This window comes from Theobroma umbraticum, unplaced genomic scaffold (genome assembly GCF_002168275.2).
Source record: "Theobroma umbraticum cultivar Fairchild unplaced genomic scaffold, ASM216827v3 scaffold_51.0, whole genome shotgun sequence".
In the NCBI taxonomy this organism is placed as follows: domain Eukaryota; kingdom Viridiplantae; phylum Streptophyta; class Magnoliopsida; order Malvales; family Malvaceae; genus Theobroma; species Theobroma umbraticum.
Window position 1 is genome coordinate 7,772,856 of NW_018397260.1, and position 21,989 is coordinate 7,794,844.

Below are 21,989 nucleotides of genomic sequence, written 5' to 3' on the forward strand. Positions count from 1 at the left end.
TCGGACCTGATGCCCATCTGCCAGTACAGTTTAAGCCCAACTATCAGATCAGTCCTTGAAAGTGATCTTCTTGGTGAGTTTCATGACGTACCAACACCATCCTATAAAGTAATTAAAGCTAGAAAGCATAAAAGCATTGAGTTCCCTGATTCCTGGTATAGGAAAGAGCAACATATTTCATTGTAGCACACAGCTGAAGACTGGAAAATGAAAACCACAAAAATCAAAGCATAGCGTTTATTATACAAGGCAAGAAATCCAAAAAGAAAACAGAAAACCCACACAGGGTAAGCAGCTAAAGCTGCAGTGACGATTTACTGGATATAAGATTGACCAGTAATATCAATGTCCCGATCGCCGGATAACGGTGGGGGTTTGTTCAGGGGCTTGTACGTGGGCTCATAAGGTCCATCAGCACTTTGAGTCTCACTGGCAGGCGGCTTTTCCGGTCTCTTCGTCTGAGCCTGCTCCTCGGTTCCGTACATTCCGCCACCGTAAGCACCGCTTGTCACCGGCTGCATGGGTGAAATATGAGGAGGCTGATGACTCTGCTCCGCCTCCTTTCCTTTTCCCTGTTCACTGTTCCTTTCCATCGTGAATTAACAATTTGACAAATTTCTACCGTTTCTGGAGACAGATCCACTTCCCTATGCATTTTATTGCATCTTCGGCTTTGCGTAAACTAAGTGGCACGTGTTAAGTGAACAATAAAACATTGTCACAACGCCACGTGTAAAACAAGAGAACGCCTGTCAACCCTCGGAAGCCCAGCAAAAGCTTCCTTCAATATAAGTGATAAATTACGTGGCATTTGAGGAGGTCAACACCGCATCCATTTCATACAAGACTTTTATTATTGCGGAGGAAAACTCATGCGTTGAACACGACCCCCTCGGTTTATACCTCTCAGAATGCGGTCCACCAACCAAATACATCACAATCTCTGTTGAAGATTCCATGTGGCTAATTGAAAAAGCTGCGCTAGGGTTTCTTTATATATATAATATAAATTATTAAGTTAAATGTTTAAATTAAGATTAAATTAGTGATGGAAATAGAATTTTAAGTGTGACAAAGTAAAAATAAAAAATTTAATATTTGAGATGATGAAATTATAAAATTATAAAATAAAATAAAACAATATATATGTATTTTGAAATTTTAAGGAGGCGGGGGCTCCTATTAGCTCTTTCTCTCTTCGTCTTTGGAATAAACATTTGGATATTTTTTTAATTAAAAGTTAAATATTTCAATTGTAATAATTAAAAATTAAAATTTTTTATTTTTAATAATTAAATGTTAAGTTGACAGGTGAATGCATTGTGTATAATATTTGATAGAAAATCGTGTTAAAAATATAGTTATTATACGTTATGTTAAAAATTTAATTGTTACACATCATATTAAAAATGTAATTGTTATATGTTATGTTAAAAATTTAGTTATTATACGTCATATTAAAAAAAAAGTTGTTATACATTACGTTAAAAATTTAGTTATTACATACTATATTGAAGTTTTATTTGTTACATATGGTGTTCAAAATTTTAATTATTAAATGTTATTATGAAAAAATTATTACATGTTACGATGAAAAAATTATTATACGTCATGTAATAATTTGAAGTGTTTTGACTTCATAAAAATTTTATTTTGACAAAATCACCCTTCCATATCTTACCTTTTTAAGTCAATGTTCACGTTATGCATGTGTCTTACATGCACCGAATACTTTTCATCTTAACCTTTAATTATAAAAAATTAAAAATATTTAATCTTCAATTGTAACAATTAATGTAATTGATCCTAAATTAACAACAACTTAAAACTTTTGATTCCAAATTAAACATTTAGTCTTATTATTATACTTTCTTTTTGATGTTTGGGGCTGAAAAGCATTACAGGCCAAGTAATTCTGTTTTAGAGGCCCAAACATCGTCCCTTGCATACGTTTCAGAGGCCGACGTAACGCCTAATCAAATATCTATGTGGGTTTCATTGGTTGCTAGTCAAGGGATGTTTTCCGTTCAAATGGGCCGTCAGTTTGGACCGGATCTCTCCTGAATAGATGCCAGTCTATACCCTGTTTCGGCTTCCCCAGCTCGGGAAATTGATGGTACATCCATTCTCTAAGCTTTTTTTATGTAAAGTGCTTCGTGGTGTTTTCTAAGACCTCAATTATCATCACTTCCAAGATCCCAAGGTCCTAACTTAAATTCTCTAAAACGTGTACAAATTTATATAAAGTTTATTCCCTGCTTAAAGATGTACATTCAGTATTTTCACTAACCAATTTCAATCACCTTAAGGGCCTATATGCAATTATTTATCCATCATATATATATATATATATATATATTCATCAAGTGTAAACTAAGCTAATTGATACAGACTTTGATTTAGCTTGGTGACCGTTAAGTGATAAATATTTTCCTTGGTGACATGGCCAAATTCTTGTTGTGCATTTGACAATAATGATCTTCATCTTGTTTACCTACCAAAAGAATAAAAAGTGTAAAACCTTCCTAGAGTCATTTCCATTCTCATACCCCGCATGTTCGGAGGAATATTAGAGAAAAAAATTAAGTGTGAAACGTGACGAAATTTGTTTTTTGGTGAAGATGCCTTCTAATCATCTCCACAGCTCCACGTGGGCTGAGTGATCAGTCAATGCCAATTGATGAATATGATAATAATTTGATCCCCGTCTTTGGTAAATACAAAATCTCGAACAAATACATAACTTAAAAGCTTCAGTTTTCATGGCATGCTACCAGCTTAACGGCTTAGGCCTCACCGTTTTTTTGCGAAAGAATCTCGTGACTTTAGTTTTGAAATCTTATCTGATTTATGCTAGTTGGAGGACTTCAAGGACAAGTTGTTCAAAGCCTATCTGTCATGTCTGCTTGCCCAACCATGTGTGTTATTGAATTCCACTGTTAGCCAGTTGACTTTGAGCTACAAATTGGTTGTGTCCCAATGACCATGACTAGGATCAAATAAATAAAACTAGGTCAACGAGAAAGCATAGACTAGGGTTTACTTACACTACTTAATTAACCTATTGTTATTAAAGAATTCTAGGTGTTTGAAGGTAGGCCGTTATCGTTTTTGGAGCTTAGGATTTAAATTTTCTATCAGGAAAAGTCTAAGCAGTGAGAATAGTTGAGAATGGTTTAACTTTAATATCCTTTTCAAGCTTCAATAAATTGGCTTCTTAATTACTTCTTCAGATGTTGCTACAGTTTCTCTGGAATGGTGGATTTCATCAATTTCTACCTCAATACAGCTTGTCTTTCAGTCTTTGACAGAAGGTAAGCAGACCTCAACATTGCATGACGCCTGCCACCTTTTCATCCTGGAATTGGAGAGTGGGCATGGGACGGGGAAAACCAATGTTTATTACTATGCACATAGAACCCATTCCGTTCTCTGGTTTCAGACTTTCAGCTTTAAAATGAATTTAGTTAAGTTTTCCGTTCGGTGTTAATAAATTCAAAGCAGAAAAATATCTGCTGGTATATGGTATTACTAACAAGTTGCAAAATCCAAGACCTCTCGTGGCATATATAGAAAAACAGGCAGAAGAGCATGTCCGGCATATCTCGTGGAGGGCGGTATGGAGAATTAAAATAGAAAAAAAAAGGTTTTTTTATTTTTTTTTATTTTTCCTGTATTTTTTCAGAAGTGTATAGTTGTTTCTTCCTCTAACTGTTTTTCTGATACGCAAGCGTATAATCGCTAGCTGATGCGCATTTATGATGCGGGGAATATACAAATGGATTTTCCTCAAACCGTTTGCATGATGTACCAAATTTTCCTTTCCGTAAAGAAAGGCTAATCAGACGATTACAATATTTTCACAGATTCTTAAGCTGTGTAATCTTGTTCAAGTTCCAAGTTCCGCGTGAACATTATGGTTAGCTTCTGCACAATCTTCTTCGTTTTCCTGAAATTTTTAAAAAAAAATTGTAGTTTTCCAGCGGTTACAGGGAAGTTGGCAGGTTGGAAATACGTGTGAATTGAACGCCTTACGCGTTAAAAGATAAAAAAAAAAAATAAAGTTTTAATTGCAGATTTGCTGGAGACCAATGTGTTTTTCGATTCCAGATGCCAGTAGAGGGAGGGTTTTTTTTTGTTTAATAGTGACAGCTAAAGCTACTCTAATGTTGTTTTCTATGATTTGTTCGTTAGAAACGAGGGAATTGGAGCAGTTCTGGCATATGCGTTGAGATGACTGAGCCCTCATGGTCTGTCCATACTTTTTGGTCGTCAGGACTCAGCACAAACATGTTAGTGGAGTAAGACAGGTACACCACGAACATGCTCTCTGTAGTAGGATTGCAGCCGGCCTGGCTCGTTGTTGGCATTTCTGTGTAAAATTCGGCAATCCATGTTGTTGGATTAGAAAACTTGATATCGTAACTTTTAAATTTCTAAATATCTTCTTTGATTTGAAAGTTGAATTGGGATCTGATAAAGCTCGTTTTAACTATATAAAGCAGTTCTATGTGTTAGCTCAATAGAACTTATACCTACAATGATAGTGCAAGAAGGTAAAACTTTTCTGATATTTCAAGTGTTGTTGGTTTAGAGGATGGGAGAATTGGGTAAATGCTGTAGTTTCTAACCCGAGCAGGTCAAGGTTAGGATAACCTTGCCTCGATGATTGCCTGGATTCAGAGGCGTGACATTATGAGCTAGTCAGCTAGCTAATCAGGATTTACAAGAAGTCCACGAACTTTGGACAACAGGGTCACTGGCAGAACTTGCTCTATTGAGCAGAGCTGCCAGCGTGTCAAAACCACGTGGTGTCTCCTCTCCACAGGAAAAGGGACCCATAAGCGCCTCGGTTTGCAAACCCAAGCCCACATGATTGATTATTTGGTTTTAGCGGCTGTAACAGCTAATATTTATTCGCGGATCCAGTCCCCCTCTTCCATCACCCCCTCGTGCGCCTTAGTTGTCCTCCCTTTATATACTCTCTCAAGTCTCATCCCTTCTTCATTTCGTTGTCAAAGCAGAGCACACAACCCTTGAGAGAGTCAACAACAATCAGATCAAACACCAGCAAACCAAAACAAATGGTTGGCGTTTTCAGGCGCTCACTCTCTTTCCCAAACAAAACCCCGAACCGTCCATCCAAACCACCAATCTCTCACCACATCAGATCCATCTCCCTTCCATGCAGATCACACCCCTTGATTTCCCAACTCAAAGATGAAATCACTGAGCTCAAAACATGGTCATGCAGGCCTGATAACCGAACCTCTGCTTGGCTTTGTGATGGCTTGAGCCGGCTAAAGGACGTTCATGATGCTCTGCATGATATTCTCCAGCTCCCACAGACTCATGAATTGTTAAGCCAAAAGCGTGAATGGGTTGAGAAGCTTCTCGAAGATTTCCTACTGTTTGTTGATGTTTATGGGATCTTCCAAACTTCATCTCTTGCACTTAAAGAAGAACAACTCGCAGCGCGGGTGGCTCTAAGGAGGAAAGACGACTCGAAGATTGCTATGTATCTAAAAGGTCGTAAGAAGATGGCTAAAGAGATAGCTAAACTCGTATCCTCAATCCGCTGCGTTGGGCGATACTCATTTCCTGTATCAGCTTTCGTGTCTATTGCAGATACTGAGCTGGCTGGTGTTATCAGCGATGTTATCGAAGTGACCGTTTCAGTTTCACTGGCTCTTTTCAATGGGATTTCAATCTCATTTATTTCAAGAAAACCCTCTTGGATTGGGTTGAAGTTGTCAAAGAAAGCCAAGAAGGTTAAGATTGAAGAAAGCATTAAAGAATTCCAACAAATCGGTGAAGCCAACATGGTGGGTTTGAGAAAGAAGGGAGATGAGGAAGTGAGGATGGTTTTGAAGGGAATGCAAGACTTGGAAAGGTGCATTGCTGATGTCGAAAGCAGCAGTGAAAAAGCTTTTAGGAGTTTAATTAACACCAGGGTCTCACTGCTCAATACTCTCACCAAGTAGGAAGGGAAAAAGTTGTTGACATTCGTTTTCTCACAGACAACATAGAGATCATGTAATTTACCTTTTGGTTTTGTAAACTTTTTTCTTCTGTTTTTCATCCATTAAAAAGAAATGAAACTTGTGAAAAATTTAGTGCCCAGAAGTGCATGCACAGTCCTTCATTTTCTGTAAATTTTGTCTTCAAAACAGTTGTATGTTGTTGCCTCCTGGATTACCTTCTCTTTGTCATCTCTTACTCTTAATCTGTTCTTGTAGAAGGAGCTGCAGTTTTCCAAAAGCCCAACACATTACAATCTGCATCCTGCCAAAGTCCAAAAATGGTTAGCTAATTCATGGTTCTGATTGACACTTAACTGTTCTAAGACTCTTTTCTCAATTGTTGATTTGTCAAATACGAAATACATTCTATAACACAATTTTATTTGAACAAAAGTAATGATATTGAATATTTACATTATAAGAAAAATTTTAAATTTTAATATAAATTACATTAAAATGAAAATTTTTATCTTAATTTTTTTGAAAATTCATTGTCAATGAAGGACAAAAAAAAAAACCCAAGAATACTTATATTTCTTCTTTTGAGTGTTCTGAATATAACATGACTCCTAGGGAATTTTATATTCAAATCAAAGGCCAAAGGCATCGTAACAGGGAGGCTAATTGCCAATTAATCATTATCTTTGTAGAAAAAAGAGAGGGTATATGCACGTTGACAGAGCAAAGAAAACAGCACATGCTTTGTTAGACAGACTTGAAATTTGATCAAGTGATTTTACTTTTGTTATAATTGAAAGCAATCATTCCTTCATCACGAGTTTTGTCTCAAGATAATATGCTGCATTGTAAAGGAATTAAGTGGATAGACATAATGCTGCATATGATTGGTGGTTGATCCCTTCAACTTGCCTTAGAATTTTGGATTCTCCACAGGCATTGACTGTAGATTTGAGCTCAAAACTTAGCCTATATGTTTCCCTCCCAGCAAAAGCAGAGTATAAAGATAGGCCAAAGAATTAATTTGTGGTCCCTTAGTCAATTAGTCTCAATTATGTCGATCCCAATACAGCTAATGAGAAATGGGAAATTAATTGAACAAAAAAAAAAAAGAACTTTATCATATGCATGAACTGAAACAAGTCTATGACTAGGAGCTTTGGATCCCTATAATAATTGGAAGTTGGGAGTTGGAAATTTGATTTGTTCTTTACTACAAAGTTGTTTTGCCTTGAAGTCATTCGTGGTCCAATTGATCTCGAACTTCAACCAAAATCGTTCTTAGTAAATCTGACTTCAATTGAAATTTTATAGCTTTGATTAAGTTACATTAACATAACTCTCACGAAATCAGAGTCATAGGCTCAAAATTCTCTCTAATTTTTGTTTGAATATTGAAAATTTTTATCCCTAAGATGATTGATGGACTCTACTTAGACTACAAACAATGATAGGACAAGGACTGTACCTGAAGCCTCAAATCCTACTCAGTAAACGATCAAAAGTCCAGTTGGAGACCAGAGAAGGTGGACCATCCCTAGCCTACTCGCCAAGCTGTTGGGTTTAGTCATTGTCCTTTGACCCCGCAGGTAGGCTTGCATAGGCCCCAAATTATTACAAACACATTTTTGAAAAGTTTTTAAGTCTTATGACAGCAAATTTTCATTTAATGGCTTCAAGGCATGAACGATTTCTAGTTGAAACGAATTAAAAGTGCAAATAATTGAAGAGTGCTTTAATTCTTTTAGACCATAGAAAGTTTAAAGACGGAAAGAAAAAATTGAAAAGGACCACCAAATAATGCACTAAACATAGTACGGATTAGCTCTAGTGGGGCAGGCTCTCCCATGCACATTTCTGCAAATACGAAAAAATTTTCCTGTTTGTGGATTTGGGAGGCTCTAGATCTAATCCTGCTGGCATTATTTCCATTTTCTAGCTTAGCCATTCATGGATTAAGGAACATTGGCTATATTTCTTTGGTAACAGTCCATGACCATCTGTAGTTTCACTTCGAGTTTGCTATTAAACAGCATAATCATTCATTCCATTTGTTGCCATGATTGCACTGTTGAATTTTTCAAAAACCACTTCCCCAAATGGGACAAATTCTACGTACCAACTGCCATATTGTGAGGAACAAAAGGACCGAAGTGTTGGCCAAATGATTCCTGTACAGCAGTACAAGCAACATGGTCATTCAACCTAGGGGATGTGTCTTAATCTGTATCAGCTCCACCTTTATTTTAAATCCTTCATTCAAATCAAAAACATGAAAAGGCTAAAAACATCTCAGTTGGAATAAAGTATATTTTATCAAGACAAACCACTCTGTCCTCCCATGATTTGAGCTCTGAAAACGAATGGCACCTGCAATTTTCTGCCCAGTCAGAGAAGCTCGAGGATTGGAGAGGGGGGACCTTGCTGTGCCCTGATGTAGAGGTAGCCCTACGGTCATGTGATGGTGGATTAAAGAAGTCGTCTTCAGCTAGTTATTTTTGCAAGGGCAACAGCAAAAGCTTAGCCTTTTCCTAGGAATAAGGACTATGTAAAAAGCTTTAGGGATGAAAATGAGGACCATGCCTGCTCGTCCTCTACCATAAGATAATGAAAAACGATATAGAAAAAACAAAGGGAAGAAAGTGACACAATAAGACAAAGATTATGTTGAGTTGGAATTCCACCACAATCTCCTTTCGAGTTACCATCCAGATTCAAATCCCCATCATGCGACGTGAAATTTGGTTAAAACTTTTCCTCTCTTGCTTCCAAAATTTCTTTTGGCATTCGAACGTTAAAAAACCAAACTTTCTTTAGTTTCTGCACCAAGAATCATCCCCCCAACCCCACGGCAGGTGAAAGAGCATTTACCCAAATGGGTTAAAACTTTTTCCCCCTCCCTGAGCCACCCCATCAGTTTTCCAAGGATTCTGCAGAGAGCCACTCCCACTCTTGGTTCAAACCCAATGCTAAAGTAGTAAAAGTTGAACATTTTATTGCCCTTATCATGGAGAACAAAAGAACAAAAATTGCATGCATGATTGCCATTATAGATCATTTGAAAACATGGAGGAAAGAAAAACTAGCTTTTGCGTTGTCAAATCATCATGATAAAATGGCTTTTCTTTTTTGATAGGAATAGGACGTTACAGAGATGATGCATATGGTGCTGATGTAATGTAGTTGCTGTATTTAGGATATTGTTCTTCTCTATCTTAATGTAACAAAGCTAACTTACAAAAGGAGATGTGGCTTCAGACTCAAGTGCTGTTCAACACTTTCAAAATTTCAGATCACCTTTTTTTTTTTAAGAAGAATATCAGAATTTGATTCTTAAGCAGTATCAAGGTTAGAGGCAAAATTGCATCTGTAATTGCAAATTATTAACCTTAAATAACTTGACAAATAAAACATAAAATAATTTCTAATTTACTCATGTGTGTGTCATATGTCTATATTTGCAATACAAAAAAACAAAAAAAAAAAACTTGATCTGTGACATTCTACCTTTAATGGAAAAGTTGACTCCGAAATATATATCCATAAGATGAAAACTGACTTACTTATAAGCTCAAGAAACATGTAATCTTTTAATAATATGAAAAAAAAAGCACAAATTCGAAAAAAGAAAGGCACGAGGTAAATGCAAATTAAAAAAGTATTAAGACCACCAGTGCAAAAGCAGGAAAATATCAAAGAGACGTTATGCCTAGTCCCGCCACTCTTTTCCTTTGTATAAATCCCAGTCAACTGCTTGCCAGTCTTTACCATGAATGTTTTCTTTTCCAATTTCTTTCTTTTCTTCTTTTGAATTTTCCCATTCTTCTAACTCACGGTGCACCTTAAATGCGCAACGAAATTAGAGAAAAAGAAAAATTAGCAACGGCCCTCTATTAATCTCTGTTATTAATTCTGCTCCCGCGGAGCCGTGGGGCCGTTACTTAGAGAACCCGTAGAAGATGTCATCGGAACCCTCAAAATTTTGCCTTGGTTGATTTTTTTAACAATTGTTTTTGCTTTCAGGTGAGCTGGTTAGCAAGCGACACGTGTCTTTCATGGGCTGCGCCACCTCAAAACTGGAGCAGCTGCCGGCGGTCTCCCTGTGCCGCGACCGCTGCAACTTCCTCGAGGAAGCTCTCCAACAAAGCTACGCCCTGGCCGATGCACACGTGGCTTACATGCAGTCGCTCAAGACTCTAGGCCCCAGTCTCCACTGTTTCTTCGACCAAAGCATCAAGTCTACCTCCGGGGATGACGACTCCTCCGCCGTCGCCACCGAGAAACCGCCGAAGAAACCTTCTCCTCAGGCTTCGCCGGACCATTCTGTTTCGAGTTCGAACTCAGATTCGCACATTCAATTCGATACTGATTCGGAAGAGGAAGAGACAGGCAAAGAACGTAGTAGATCTTTTAACCAAATCCATCAAAGTTATCTTAATCATGGAATCCTAACATCATACTCTTTGCCTAATCATAATTATAACACTAATACGTACCAAAACAGCGAATTCAGTGGTTCGGGCTGGAAGACACCTCCACCTCCGGCTCCGAGAAGCGCGGCTTGGGATTACTTGAATTTTTTTGATGAAATTTACGAGAGATACGAGTTGCCTTATTGTTCGAGCAAAGCAGTGAAGAACAAAGAAGGAGCTCCTGATCTTGAAGCCGAACTCGTAAAGCAAATTAATGGAGATGCAAAATCCAGCGCAAATTACACAAAAGCAAAAAAGGAAGAGAACCCGTGTGGAAAAACTGTACCAGTAAAGAACGGTGATGGAGAGAATAAGAAGAACGTAGATTCGGAGACGGAACAGGTTCAAAAGAGGACTGATTTAAATGAACCGAAAAATCAAAGCGGTAAACAAAGTGTCTCTGAGGTAATGAAAGAATTGCAAGTCCTATTCCAGAAAGCTTCGGAGTCCGGGTATGAAGTTTTGAAAATGCTTGACACTGGAAAATTTCGTTATCATCACAAGAAATCTGTTTATCAAGGTATGAGTTTAACCATTCCCTTAACAAAACTGTGAATTGGAATTTCAGTTACATAGCTTTTATGGTTTCTGCGATGCAGGTTCGACGAATATTATTCATATGATTACGTCAAATTCATTCGAAACAGAGTCCTTACTATCCAAACAGAAGATTAGTTCTGCGGATAAAGATGAGATTGTGAGTTCACAGAATCTGTCATCTACTATCAGGAAACTGTGCATGTGGGAGAAGAAGCTCTATGATGAAGTCAGGGTATGGTCAAGATGCTTTTTGGCCTTTTACTTTACCTTTTCAACTTGTCCTTTTAACTCATATTTGCAAGCTGAAAAGGTCAATGGATTGGTAAATAAGAGGCTGAAATACTTAATCAAAGTTCATATTCCTGATGTTTTATCTTTAAAACCTTAGTTTTTTATGCATCATCAAGATGTTTAATCACTTAGTTTGATTTAATCAAGATAGTATTTCCTGCGAAGTACAGTGTTTCACAATGATATAGGCAGCTCCTGTAGGATGCTCTGAACTCCAAATTGCAAACATTTTCCTTTTCCACATACTTTTCCCATGCACTTCTTTATCGACCCAATTTTGAAGTTATCCGCTTAAATTAGAGTGGATAGAAACAGATTATCATGAGCACACTGGACTGTTATGCAGAATTGTTGTAATATTTTTCCATCTTTTTCCTTGTTTAAAAAAGGTTTTAGTTTCAAAGATGGTGTGTCTTATTGACTTATTTTGTAGGCCGAGGAAAAGCTGCGTATAATTCATGCAAAGAAATGTAGGCAGATTAAAAGCTTGGATCAGAAAGGTGCTGATGCTCACAGAGTTGACTCCACGCGGACTTTGATTAGGGCCTTATCTACTAAGATGAGAGTTGCAGTTCAAGTTATTGACAAGATAGCAATTACTATAAATAGGCTGATGGATGAAGAGTTGTGGCCACAGATAAATGAACTGATTTGCAGGTACATTATCAGTCTAGTTAGAATTACTCTGTTTTCTGTTGTCCAACTCTCGATAGCATAACGAGAAGACTTTTAGTACAGTGTTCAACTTGTCCATCTGGCGGTATTACAGTCACTATAGTAATAGATTATCGATTAGGAATGAGGATGGGGCTAATCTCCTCTTGCAAGCGCAGAGCAGCTGTTTCCCCACTTGTTTGAAGAAGGAACACAGGTGGTATAGAAGAATTTTAAAGAATAAGGAAATAATAATTCATTATTAACAAATATAGGCTGACACTAAGGTGAGATAGAACATAACATAAAAATGGATAACAATAAGAAACAGAAAATTATTTCTTCAGGAGTCCAGTTAATTTTTCCTTTTGTCTTCTTTTAATAGGATTATGTATAGAATTGGATCACAATATGACGTTGACATGCACTGGCACTCATATGTTGCATTGTTAATATGGATCTTGGATGTTCTAGTGCCTCAATATTTTTTAAGTGAATGATATCTGAAAATTTTCTTGCACTGTTGTTTCTGCTCATTAATTTTACTAGGGATATTTGCAGGGAGAAAACAGGGCTTTTCTTTTCTACGATGACTTGAATAGTTGGGTTTGCATGTGATGCTTGAATTTATACTCGTCTTGCTAATATTTAAAATTCTTTTCCCTTCCCATAGAAAGATGAATAAAGGGCTCCTACGCGTAGCAAGTATGATGTTTTCCCATTGTTCTTTATATATTCATGATAGATTATTTTTGCTGTAGATATATGTAATTATCCAAGCAAATAAAATTCTGCAAAGGTGAAAATAATTAGGTTGGGATTGACTGGAATTTAAATTAGGAGGCTTTTGCAACTACCCATCTTTTCCCTATATACACTGTTTAACCGAATTGTTTATCATAATAATTGTATTCTTTCAATAGTTACATGATTTCAGCTCTCATGCTCCTAAGTATTTGCTAGACATTCACTGTAGAGACTGCAGATATCTTGAATAAGTGCAGTCACTTGTGACCATGAAAATGGACACTTTTGAGTTTGAAGAGAAACCTGATATTCTTTGGTGGCATCACACGGTCGTTAGTTAATGTTGAACTCACAGGGAACTAAACTGGGATTGGGGAAAATGAAGCAAATTCTAGAGATTATACGCTTCTCTCTCTAGCATTTTTTTTCATTTATGAAGTGACATTGAAATGCTGGATTTTCTGAACTTGGTTGAAGAATGGTGACTAACTTGTAATTTACTTGTTTTAGATTGTTTGAAATGTGGAAGGTAATGCTAGAATGCCATAGCTGTCAGTGCCGAAAGGTTATGGAAGCTAAATGCTTGGATGTTATTCCTCTGAATGGAAAGCTGATTAATGATGCTCAGCTTGAAGTGGCAATAAAAGTAAAGCTTGAGCTTCAAAACTGGACCCTTAGCTTCTCTAGCTGGATTGAAGCCCAGAGGGGCTATGTCAAAGCTTTGAATGGTTGGGTACGAAGATGTCTCCAATATGAACCAGAGGAAACAGCAGATGGTATAGCACCTTTCTCCCCTGGTAGATGCGGAGCACCCCCTGTGTTTGTGATCGTGAACCAGTGGTCAGAAGCCATGGATAGACTGTCGGAGAAGGAAGTGGTTGAAGCGGTGCATGGACTTTTCATGAGCATAAACCAAGTGCAAGAACATCACAATGCAGATCTGCAACAAAGGATCATTGCTGATAAGGATATGGAAAGAAAAGTAAAGATCTTGGAAAAGGAGGAGCAAAAGATAAAAAAATTAATGCAAGCTCGAGTTAGAAAGATGACACTGTTGGCAAGGGAAGAGACTGCTGCCCTTCTACCTACAGATACACGTCGCAGTGATATAAGGGTTGCAACTAGTGTACAGCATGGTTTAAAGCAGATTTTTGTGGGAATGGAGAAGCTTGCCACTCAGTCCAGGCAAACTTATCAGGAGCTTCATAAATGCATTGAATTGTACCGGGCCTCTCAAGATAAACCTGATTGTCGTCCTTGATCATGGTTAAGGCATCTAAGGCTGGTTCTGAATGGTTAAGGATGACTTCGCTACCTCCTTCCCTTGGTGAAAGTCAACGTCATGAATTGTAAAAGTCTTAGTCGGTAGGCATCTTCCCATCGTTTGTCCTTTTGATTAAGATAAGGTTTTGAATTTTGGGTTGAGCAAGACTTGACAAAAGCATCCTTATCAGCTGCAAGTTCATCGTTTAAAAGCTGCCAAGCTGCTTGAAAGAAGGAAAGTTTCACACCTAGTTTTTAAAGACTCGTATATGCTTGATTAATTTATGTTGCCTCAGAATGTGCTTTGGCGAGGTAGCGATTTTTGGCATCAGCTGCACCGGATGCTTGCCAGCATATTATTAATTTATTATTATTATTCGTCATCAGCTTTCATCCATCATTGTACAACAATTCAATAAACTCGTTCAGTAGTTTTATGTGTAGAGTTAGAATGATTTAGCATCCTCTACAAATGATATCAGAGAGGAGTAATTATTGTTTTAAAAATTTAAAATTAAATTAATTAAATTCTTATAAAGGGCAGTCGAACCCATTGAACTATTCTTTTAATATTTGTAGTTGGCACCTTATACCCGTCATAGCCTGTAGGGTTCAAGAGAAATTCCCCTGCCTGGTGAGGTTTCAAAAAGTTTTCAGACTAGCATTGACCCATTGAAAGTGAATACACAAGAGGTGGGAAGGGCAATCAGAAGTAGGCCAGGCGAAGGGCGTTTCCAACGCACGCACGCGGTTTCTGATAATGCAAAATCCCGCCTTTGGAAATATCCATACTGAAGCTGAAGCCGTGGCCGAAAAGGAAAATGGCAACAGAGTAATCAAATTGCAGATCAGAGTCGCTTTGCGATGAGGGAGGTTGAGAGGGATTGAGACCTATAACTTTTTGACTTTGCTTATTGTCATTCGCAAAAGGCAAATCCGACACGTTTTAGCGGTTGGGGGGCTAGATGCAAGTGTCAAAACGACGAATTACGCCCCCAAAACTAGCAAAAATTCTTGGCGTAGAATACTTTGGACAGCTGTATCTTTTCTTTTTAGCTAGCATCAACCGCCACTGTGGCCACGCTAGTCTTCTTCCTTTCCTCGACCTCGTCGAATATCTGAATTCTAATTAGAAAAAGTATCAGTTCCTCTGTTCAGACAATTTGACCAAACGTTCAAAATTTCCAAACTTCTAAATCAAAAATTTCATTTTGAATGAAGCTTGGTTCGGTTCCTGACCTGGACCGATTACAACTATATCTTTGGCTTTCCAGGTTTCGGCTAATGGTTGGACTTTTTGGAGACCTCTGAAAAAGAAAAGTTAATGTTGACGTGATCGGCTTGCATTAAAACTTCTGTTTCCATTCCTCTATTTGTCGATCCCAATTTCCAACCTCCCTCCCAATTTCCATTCCTCTGGTTGTCTCCATCGCTTGCTGCTTTCTGCGACTTCTCCACGCGAATGAGATTTCTCTCTCTTCATGCATGCATCCTAAAAAGTCAGTCTCTCTATTTCTACGTTCTTTTCCCACCTTGCTGTCGTCTCAATGACACTTTGGGTGGTCATTGTTATTTTTTTCCGTTAGAATTAAGAGTTTATCTACGTATAAATGAAAAAATAATAATTAGATTTCATAACCGGACATAATTTAAGAATTTTTTATTATTCAAACCAAATAAATAGATAATACAAATTACTTCCAGTGGGTTAGATTGAGATGCTTAGATTAAGAATGGGAGTGCAGCTGGCGTGAGCTTGGCTGCAGCGATACTGATGTCATCGGCAAACACGACGGGGTTAAATACATTTTAATCTCTGAGGTGGTTGCGTGTGAAATCAGATGAAAAAGTGAAAATGAGAAAAGACGAAAAGAACTCCCAAAACTCGCGATTAATTGAACGGGAAAGAATCTTTGATTGCACTGACCTTCAACTCGTGCTGTACACGGACCGTGGTAACCCGTATCTTTTCTGTGGCGAAAAGCAGATACAACTCTAATCCGTTTTCGTTTTTTCATTTTTTAAAGATATTTTAAAATAAACTTTTTCAGTTATTTAATATTTGTATTTTTACTATAAATATTGAATATTTAATTATACAAATTTTAATATTTTTAATATAAAATATATTAAATTTAAATATTTTATTCCTATTTGAATGAAAATCAAATAGAGATCAAAGGCTAATACTTCCTAAATTAACTACTAATTAAATTTAATGATTTAGTTAATTTAATTTAAAAAATGCTTTATATTTGGCCAATGTCAATAATAGGTATTGATCCCTTAAGTGACATTCTGTATGAAAAAAAAATTGTAATTAGTATTTTCTAAAATTTAATAAATATAATGCAGTAAATAAATTTTTTTTTTCAAATTTTAATTAATCTTAACAATCTCATATAAAAATTAACCTTAACAATTAATCAAACCTTTAACTTTTACATAATATGAAAATATATTTATATATTTGATTCGGCAATGGTATGCACTGGCATATATTTTTTATTCCAAATACAGTGTAAAAATTATTTTGTGTATAATCTACTATCATTAAATGATGAAACTCAATTAATAAATGAACCCCTAATAGTTGATTAAAGATATAATTAATATGCAATATGTAATTAATTATTGATTGGTGAAACATATATTATTAGTATTTGTTAATTTAAATGCATATGGCAACTTACAAACTTCATTACTAAAGTCTAATGAGGTCTATGGAGTTTTGCTTTCAATGTCAACTTAGAACACTGTTTTCTTTTATTTTGTAAATTTCATGAACGATATCTTAAATCAAATAGTTAAGATTATATTATAGTTTAATTATGTATGGTGCTCTATTTTTCTTTTTGTTTCTAAAACAAAATCTCTTTTCCATGCAAATAAAAGATTAGTTCAATAAAAAAAAAAGGAAAAGGAAAATGGGAAGGATAAAAGAAACGACAGCGTGTCAGTGTGCGTAGCGTAGGGGAAGGACAACTGTTGAAAATATCGCGAGAAAGGAAAACGACGAGGACAAAAACACCCTTCAAGCACGTAAAAAGGACAATTCGATAGTAGTAACTTAAAAAACAAAAAACACGTAGAGAGGGACAGAGGTTTTGTCAGTGCAGAGAGGGCAGAAAGAGACGACGGAGAGAGAGAGAGAGAGAGAGACAGAGAGGGAAAGAAAGAAAAGAAAAGAAAAGAAGGGCAATGAGAAGAAAGAGAAAGCTGGCGCAGCTTCTCACTCTTTAGATCTCTCTCTCTTTCACACTCTGTTTCTCAACCACACGAGCGCTTCCCCCTCTTTGCCCCGTAAGAAAACTCCCGAAACCAAAAGCATACTCTTCGATTAATAAAAAAAGAAAGTATAAAATTAAAAAAAAAAAGGGGAAGGAATCTCCATGGTTATTTATTAGTCGTCTGAGTCAACTCACCTCTGAGTTATGGGCTGCTGCGAATCGTCCTTTCTGAAAGTACGCGGCTCACACCGCAAAACCAATTACAGCCACCACCACAACAGCAGCAGCAACAACAACCGTCGCGCTCAGGCCAATAACGGCCCTCCCCAACCGTCCAACGGAACGGATTCCGTTGGCGGTGGGGCAGGGGGCGTACCGGATTTCTCGGAGTTCTCTCTCGCCGAGCTTAAGGCTGCCACCAACAACTTCAGCTCCGATTTCATCGTATCGGAAAGCGGCGAAAAGGCCCCCAATGTGGTCTACAAAGGTCGCCTCCAAAACGACAACAATCGCCGTTGGATCGCCATCAAGAAATTTACCAAATTAGCCTGGCCCGATCCAAAACAATTCGCCGTATGTTTTCTTTTCCTCCTCTTTTTTTTTTTTCAAAAAAATCAGAGTTATCTCCATTTCTAGGGTTTCAATTCTGCTGATATTCGATTGTTTCTCTTTTCCCCTTTCCTTGAAGGAGGAAGCCTGGGGTGTTGGAAAGCTGAGACATAAGAGAGTGGCGAATTTGATTGGGTATTGCTGCGATGGCGACGAGAGATTGCTTGTTGCCGAGTACATGCCCAACGATACCCTTGCAAAGCATTTATTTCACTGTATGTTTCAATTTTAGCTATCATTTCTTTTTTTGAACAGAAAATAAATAAATTTAATTCAGTTTGAGCGCAGTTATTACTTTGTCTGATCTGCTTAGTGATGTGTTTCATTAAATTTGTTTCCACCTAATTAATTCTCAACCAGTTAGATCCTGCGTGATATCTTCTTAATTTTCATTTTCTTGTAATGCAAATGACATCATAATGATTTGCCATATTGTCCAATAATTTTTTTTGGCTTGAAGTTAAATTTCAGTTCTTTCCTTGCTTGACAGGGGAGAACCAGACTATCGAGTGGGCCATGCGGTTGAGAGTTGCTTTATATATAGCTGAAGCATTAGATTATTGTAGTAGTGAAGGTCGTCCGTTGTATCATGATTTGAATGCATATAGGGTTCTCTTTGATGAGGTGGAGCAACAAGTCTCATTTTCAGGTGTTTGGATTTGTTATGATCTTCTATAGAGTGAATTGGTAATTTTTTATTGGTTTTGGCAGAATGGTGATCCTCGACTTTCATGTTTTGGCTTGATGAAGAACAGTAGGGATGGGAAAAGTTATAGTACCAATCTTGCATATACACCTCCTGAGTATCTAAGAAATGGTAACTGCTTTTAACTGTTCTTGTTATTTAACTTCTTTCTCTGCTCTCATTAGAAACGTAATCTTCCTTTGCATTGTATGTAACCCTTAGTTTGTATGTGTAAATCTAAAACTTAGTCTTTTGATCAGTTGTTTTGAAAGGTTTAAATATGTATCATCATTCATGTTATCTGCTAAGATAGAGGCAAGGAGCCTTAACAGAATTTTAGGACAAACTGCAGAAACAGACTTTTGGCAAACACCTCTAGTGAGTGAGTGATCTCTGTCAATTTAAGTATGATGACATGTCTATTTTGCATATGAATGAATGAAACATATTTTAACGTGCTCTTTAGATTGTGTGAGAATTACTACCATCTATTCATCTTACATTAAGCTTCTGTGGATTCCCACCATGGCAACACCATAATTTGTGAAAGATAAACTGAACTAAGTATATCATGAAAATTTTGATTATTTAAAGCTTTGAAGTTTCTAGGACAGATAATTTTCTCCATGGATTATCTGTCTAAGAAATGTTACTGGCTTGAATGATTGATTCTGATCTGATTAACTTATTACTGTGTGTGTTTCTAGGAAGGGTTACTCCTGAAAGTGTTATATTCAGCTTCGGAACTGTCCTTTTGGATCTTCTCAGTGGAAAGCATATTCCTCCAAGTCACGTAAGTAATTATCCTTTTATTGCACTTTCTTTGCTCGGAAAGCTATAATTGACATACACAGTAAAGTGATTCCACTATTTTAGCTGCATGTAATCTTGGTGGTTAAACCTAGATCAGGGTAACTAACGGGGAAACAATGCATAGTCATTTAAAACGGGTTTCTTGCTTTGGAAGTGTTGGATATTGGGGTAACAAGGATTTGTGCTTTCTCACGGATGGTCAGATCATAACCGCATGCATTTGGCTTTATATTGATATAATACAGCCTTCAATTCTTGGATATGATGACTTTTCTACGTGATTTATATATGAAGATTTTTCATGAAGAATAAGGGATAAAATTATCATCTTTGTGGCCACGTGGATTTTAATGCCCTTACTGATACCTTCTGCTTATTGATATTTACAAAGTTGCAACTTTTGGAGTATTTTTTTAAAATACTTTCTTTATTCATGTTTTAAATGTATGCAGGCGCTTGATATGATACGGGGCAAAAACATTCTTCTCTTAATGGATTCGCATCTAGAGGGAAACTTTTCAACTGAAGAGGCAACAGTGGTCTTTGATCTCGCCTCACGATGTTTGCAATATGAACCGAGGGAGCGGCCAAACACCAAAGATCTTGTTACTACACTTGCGCCATTGCAAAATAAACCTGATGTGAGCCATCTTTCATACTCCTCTGTCCCTTGAAATTTCCTTATTTTTTCCGTCTTGGATGTGCATTCAAGGAAATCTTATTTGTGTCTGCAGTTATGTTGTTATGTTAGAGAGAATTTGTATTTTATAAGACTCCTAAGGATCTTGAGTCTTCATTTGCAGGTTCCGTCTTATGTGATGTTGGCAATTCCCAAGCATGAGGAGGGGCCTCCTACTCCTCAGCACCCTCTGTCTCCCATGGGTGATGCCTGCTCACGGATGGATCTCACAGCTATTCATCAAATTTTGGTAATGACACATTACAAAGATGATGAAGGAACAAATGAGGTAATTGATTTATAGATATATAGATTTGCAGATGCCTATATATATATATATGTTTTGCTTGTTATGTGGTGCTAAATCCTTTTTGAAATGGACTGGGTTCAGCTATCCTTTCAAGAGTGGACTCAACAAATGAGAGATATGTTGGAGGCAAGAAAGCGTGGAGATGTAGCATTTCGTGACAAAGATTTTAAAACTGCAATAGAGTGTTATTCTCAGGTATACAGTTAATTTCTTACTGGGATGAAGAGATAACATTCACGCACGGCAATTGTGTGGTCCAAAAAGGCCTAGGGCCTGTTGACCCAATTAATTAACTTCATGGTGCTTCTTTTCAAAAAAAAAAAAAAAAGCCTTCATGGTGCCTCTGGTACTTGTCATTTAGACCCTGGGGATTTCTGGCTCAATAGGAAAATGAGGGTGGGAAAGTCTAAGCTTTGAGTTTGAGCCAAACAATGAAATAAAGTAAGCAAATTGGAAATTTGAGATCCTTATTGCGTCTTATGCTTCATGCATTTGAAGCACTTTTTGGTGGCTCAAGTACTTGCATATGCTAGTTTTCCTTTTGATATTGTCTAACATGGTCCTGGGGAAGCAATTGGTGCAATGCTTCTTGCTGGATTCGAACAAAGAGGTTAAGATAGATAAGCAAGATGGATGGCATTTTGTATGCTGATATTCAGGAAAAAGAAAAGATAGCATTTTTATGCATTGATGGTTGGTTCATGTGACCCATTTTTCTTCGCAGTTCATAGATGTTGGAACCATGGTTTCTCCAACTGTGTATGCACGAAGAAGTCTTTGTCATCTTCTCTGTGATCAACCAGATGCCGCCCTCCGAGATGCAATGCAAGCACAATGCATCTACCCTGACTGGTCGACAGCATTTTACATGCAGGCTGTTGCCCTTGCCAAGCTAGACATGCACAAGGATGCAGCTGACATGTTGAATGAAGCTGCTGCACTAGAAGAAAAAAAGCAACGGGGTGGGAAAGCATCTCGAGAAGATCAAGTTGTGGCTCTGTAATATTCTTTTGTTAGGGGCTAGATGCATTGTTGTGGCTGTTGTTGTATCCAAACATGCGAGATTCATGTATAATGGGGAAATTGGGAATTGTAGTTGCCATCCAAATATGGCATTGTGCTATCGAGTGAGGAAGGCACTTGTTTTGCACCGACGGTAAATGGCAGTGCCACCACCTGTGTCTTTTTTTTTTTTTTCTCTTTTTTCTTCTTTGATTTGAATGAAATAATTGATTTTGCTTATGATAGTCTTCTTCTCTTTCACCCCCAACCCCGCCTCCGCTCCCTTAATCTTTCATAGAAATGTGGCCAAGAAAGCACCAAAACCAAGAAAACAAAGGCGCTAATTAAACCTCAGTAACGTCTCTGATCTAATTGTGCCTACAGACACGGTTTTTTGGACTATGAAAAATAGCCTTAACAAAGCGTGAAAAGGAAGTACCGAAATAACGTTATTGCCCAGACAGAAGAAAAGCAGAATAAGCTTTAGTAGTATCGAGGAGGACAAGTTTAGAAACAGAACATCCTGTAGCAAATCTTCCATCCTGATTCAAGGGTCATTTTTGTTAATACTAGGATTTGTGTCGTTCTCTTCCATTTCTTGTTGTCACATCTGGGTCATTTTTTGTTAATACGAGGATTTCTGTCATTCTCTTCCATTCCTTGTTGTCACATCATAAATTTAGCAACAGGAAAAATGCCATTGTGCATTGTTC

General features: G+C 37.3%; 4 protein-coding genes across 4 annotated transcripts; 3 read left to right on the forward strand and 1 right to left on the reverse strand.

The window, feature by feature from the left end:
- Positions 1 to 159: 159 nt before the first annotated feature.
- LOC110417283 (transcription activator-like protein) lies at positions 160 to 610 on the reverse strand. The gene has a single exon (XM_021429546.2). The coding sequence runs from the start codon at positions 591 to 593 to the stop codon at positions 315 to 317; it is 279 nt and encodes a 92-aa protein (XP_021285221.1). The 5' UTR covers positions 594 to 610; the 3' UTR covers positions 160 to 314.
- Positions 611 to 5,025: 4,415 nt separating this feature from the next.
- LOC110417085 (DUF241 domain protein (DUF241)) lies at positions 5,026 to 6,193 on the forward strand. Its single transcript, XM_021429284.2, has one exon. The coding sequence runs from the start codon at positions 5,085 to 5,087 to the stop codon at positions 5,982 to 5,984; it is 900 nt and encodes a 299-aa protein (XP_021284959.1). The 5' UTR covers positions 5,026 to 5,084; the 3' UTR covers positions 5,985 to 6,193.
- Positions 6,194 to 9,700: 3,507 nt separating this feature from the next.
- Positions 9,701 to 15,205, forward strand: LOC110416606 (uncharacterized). Its single transcript, XM_021428630.2, has 4 exons — positions 9,701 to 10,973; positions 11,053 to 11,225; positions 11,718 to 11,941; positions 13,196 to 15,205. The coding sequence occupies exons 1-4, from the start codon at positions 10,037 to 10,039 to the stop codon at positions 13,944 to 13,946; spliced, it is 2,085 nt and encodes a 694-aa protein (XP_021284305.1). The 5' UTR covers positions 9,701 to 10,036; the 3' UTR covers positions 13,947 to 15,205.
- Positions 15,206 to 17,023: 1,818 nt separating this feature from the next.
- On the forward strand, positions 17,024 to 21,516 carry LOC110416503 (serine/threonine-protein kinase BSK1-like). The gene is made up of 9 exons (XM_021428504.2): positions 17,024 to 17,751; positions 17,867 to 18,002; positions 18,278 to 18,411; positions 18,499 to 18,604; positions 19,180 to 19,265; positions 19,738 to 19,926; positions 20,089 to 20,253; positions 20,356 to 20,469; positions 20,999 to 21,516. The coding sequence occupies exons 1-9, from the start codon at positions 17,383 to 17,385 to the stop codon at positions 21,275 to 21,277; spliced, it is 1,578 nt and encodes a 525-aa protein (XP_021284179.1). The 5' UTR covers positions 17,024 to 17,382; the 3' UTR covers positions 21,278 to 21,516.
- Positions 21,517 to 21,989: the final 473 nt, after the last annotated feature.

Bases quoted from the DNA above. Each gene is read 5' to 3' on its own strand.
- LOC110417283 (XM_021429546.2), bottom strand. From the start codon at position 593: ATGGAAAGGAACAGTGAACAGGGAAAAGGAAAGGAGGCGGAGCAGAGT.
- LOC110417085 (XM_021429284.2), top strand. From the start codon at position 5,085: ATGGTTGGCGTTTTCAGGCGCTCACTCTCTTTCCCAAACAAAACCCCG.
- LOC110416606 (XM_021428630.2), top strand. From the start codon at position 10,037: ATGGGCTGCGCCACCTCAAAACTGGAGCAGCTGCCGGCGGTCTCCCTG. The intron at 10,974-11,052 runs GTATGAGTTTAA...TCTGCGATGCAG, and splicing joins CAAGAAATCTGTTTATCAAG to GTTCGACGAATATTATTCAT. The intron at 11,226-11,717 runs GTATGGTCAAGA...CTTATTTTGTAG, and splicing joins AGCTCTATGATGAAGTCAGG to GCCGAGGAAAAGCTGCGTAT.
- LOC110416503 (XM_021428504.2), top strand. From the start codon at position 17,383: ATGGGCTGCTGCGAATCGTCCTTTCTGAAAGTACGCGGCTCACACCGC. The intron at 18,412-18,498 runs GTGGAGCAACAA...TGGTTTTGGCAG, and splicing joins ATAGGGTTCTCTTTGATGAG to AATGGTGATCCTCGACTTTC. The intron at 20,470-20,998 runs GTATACAGTTAA...TTTTCTTCGCAG, and splicing joins CAATAGAGTGTTATTCTCAG to TTCATAGATGTTGGAACCAT.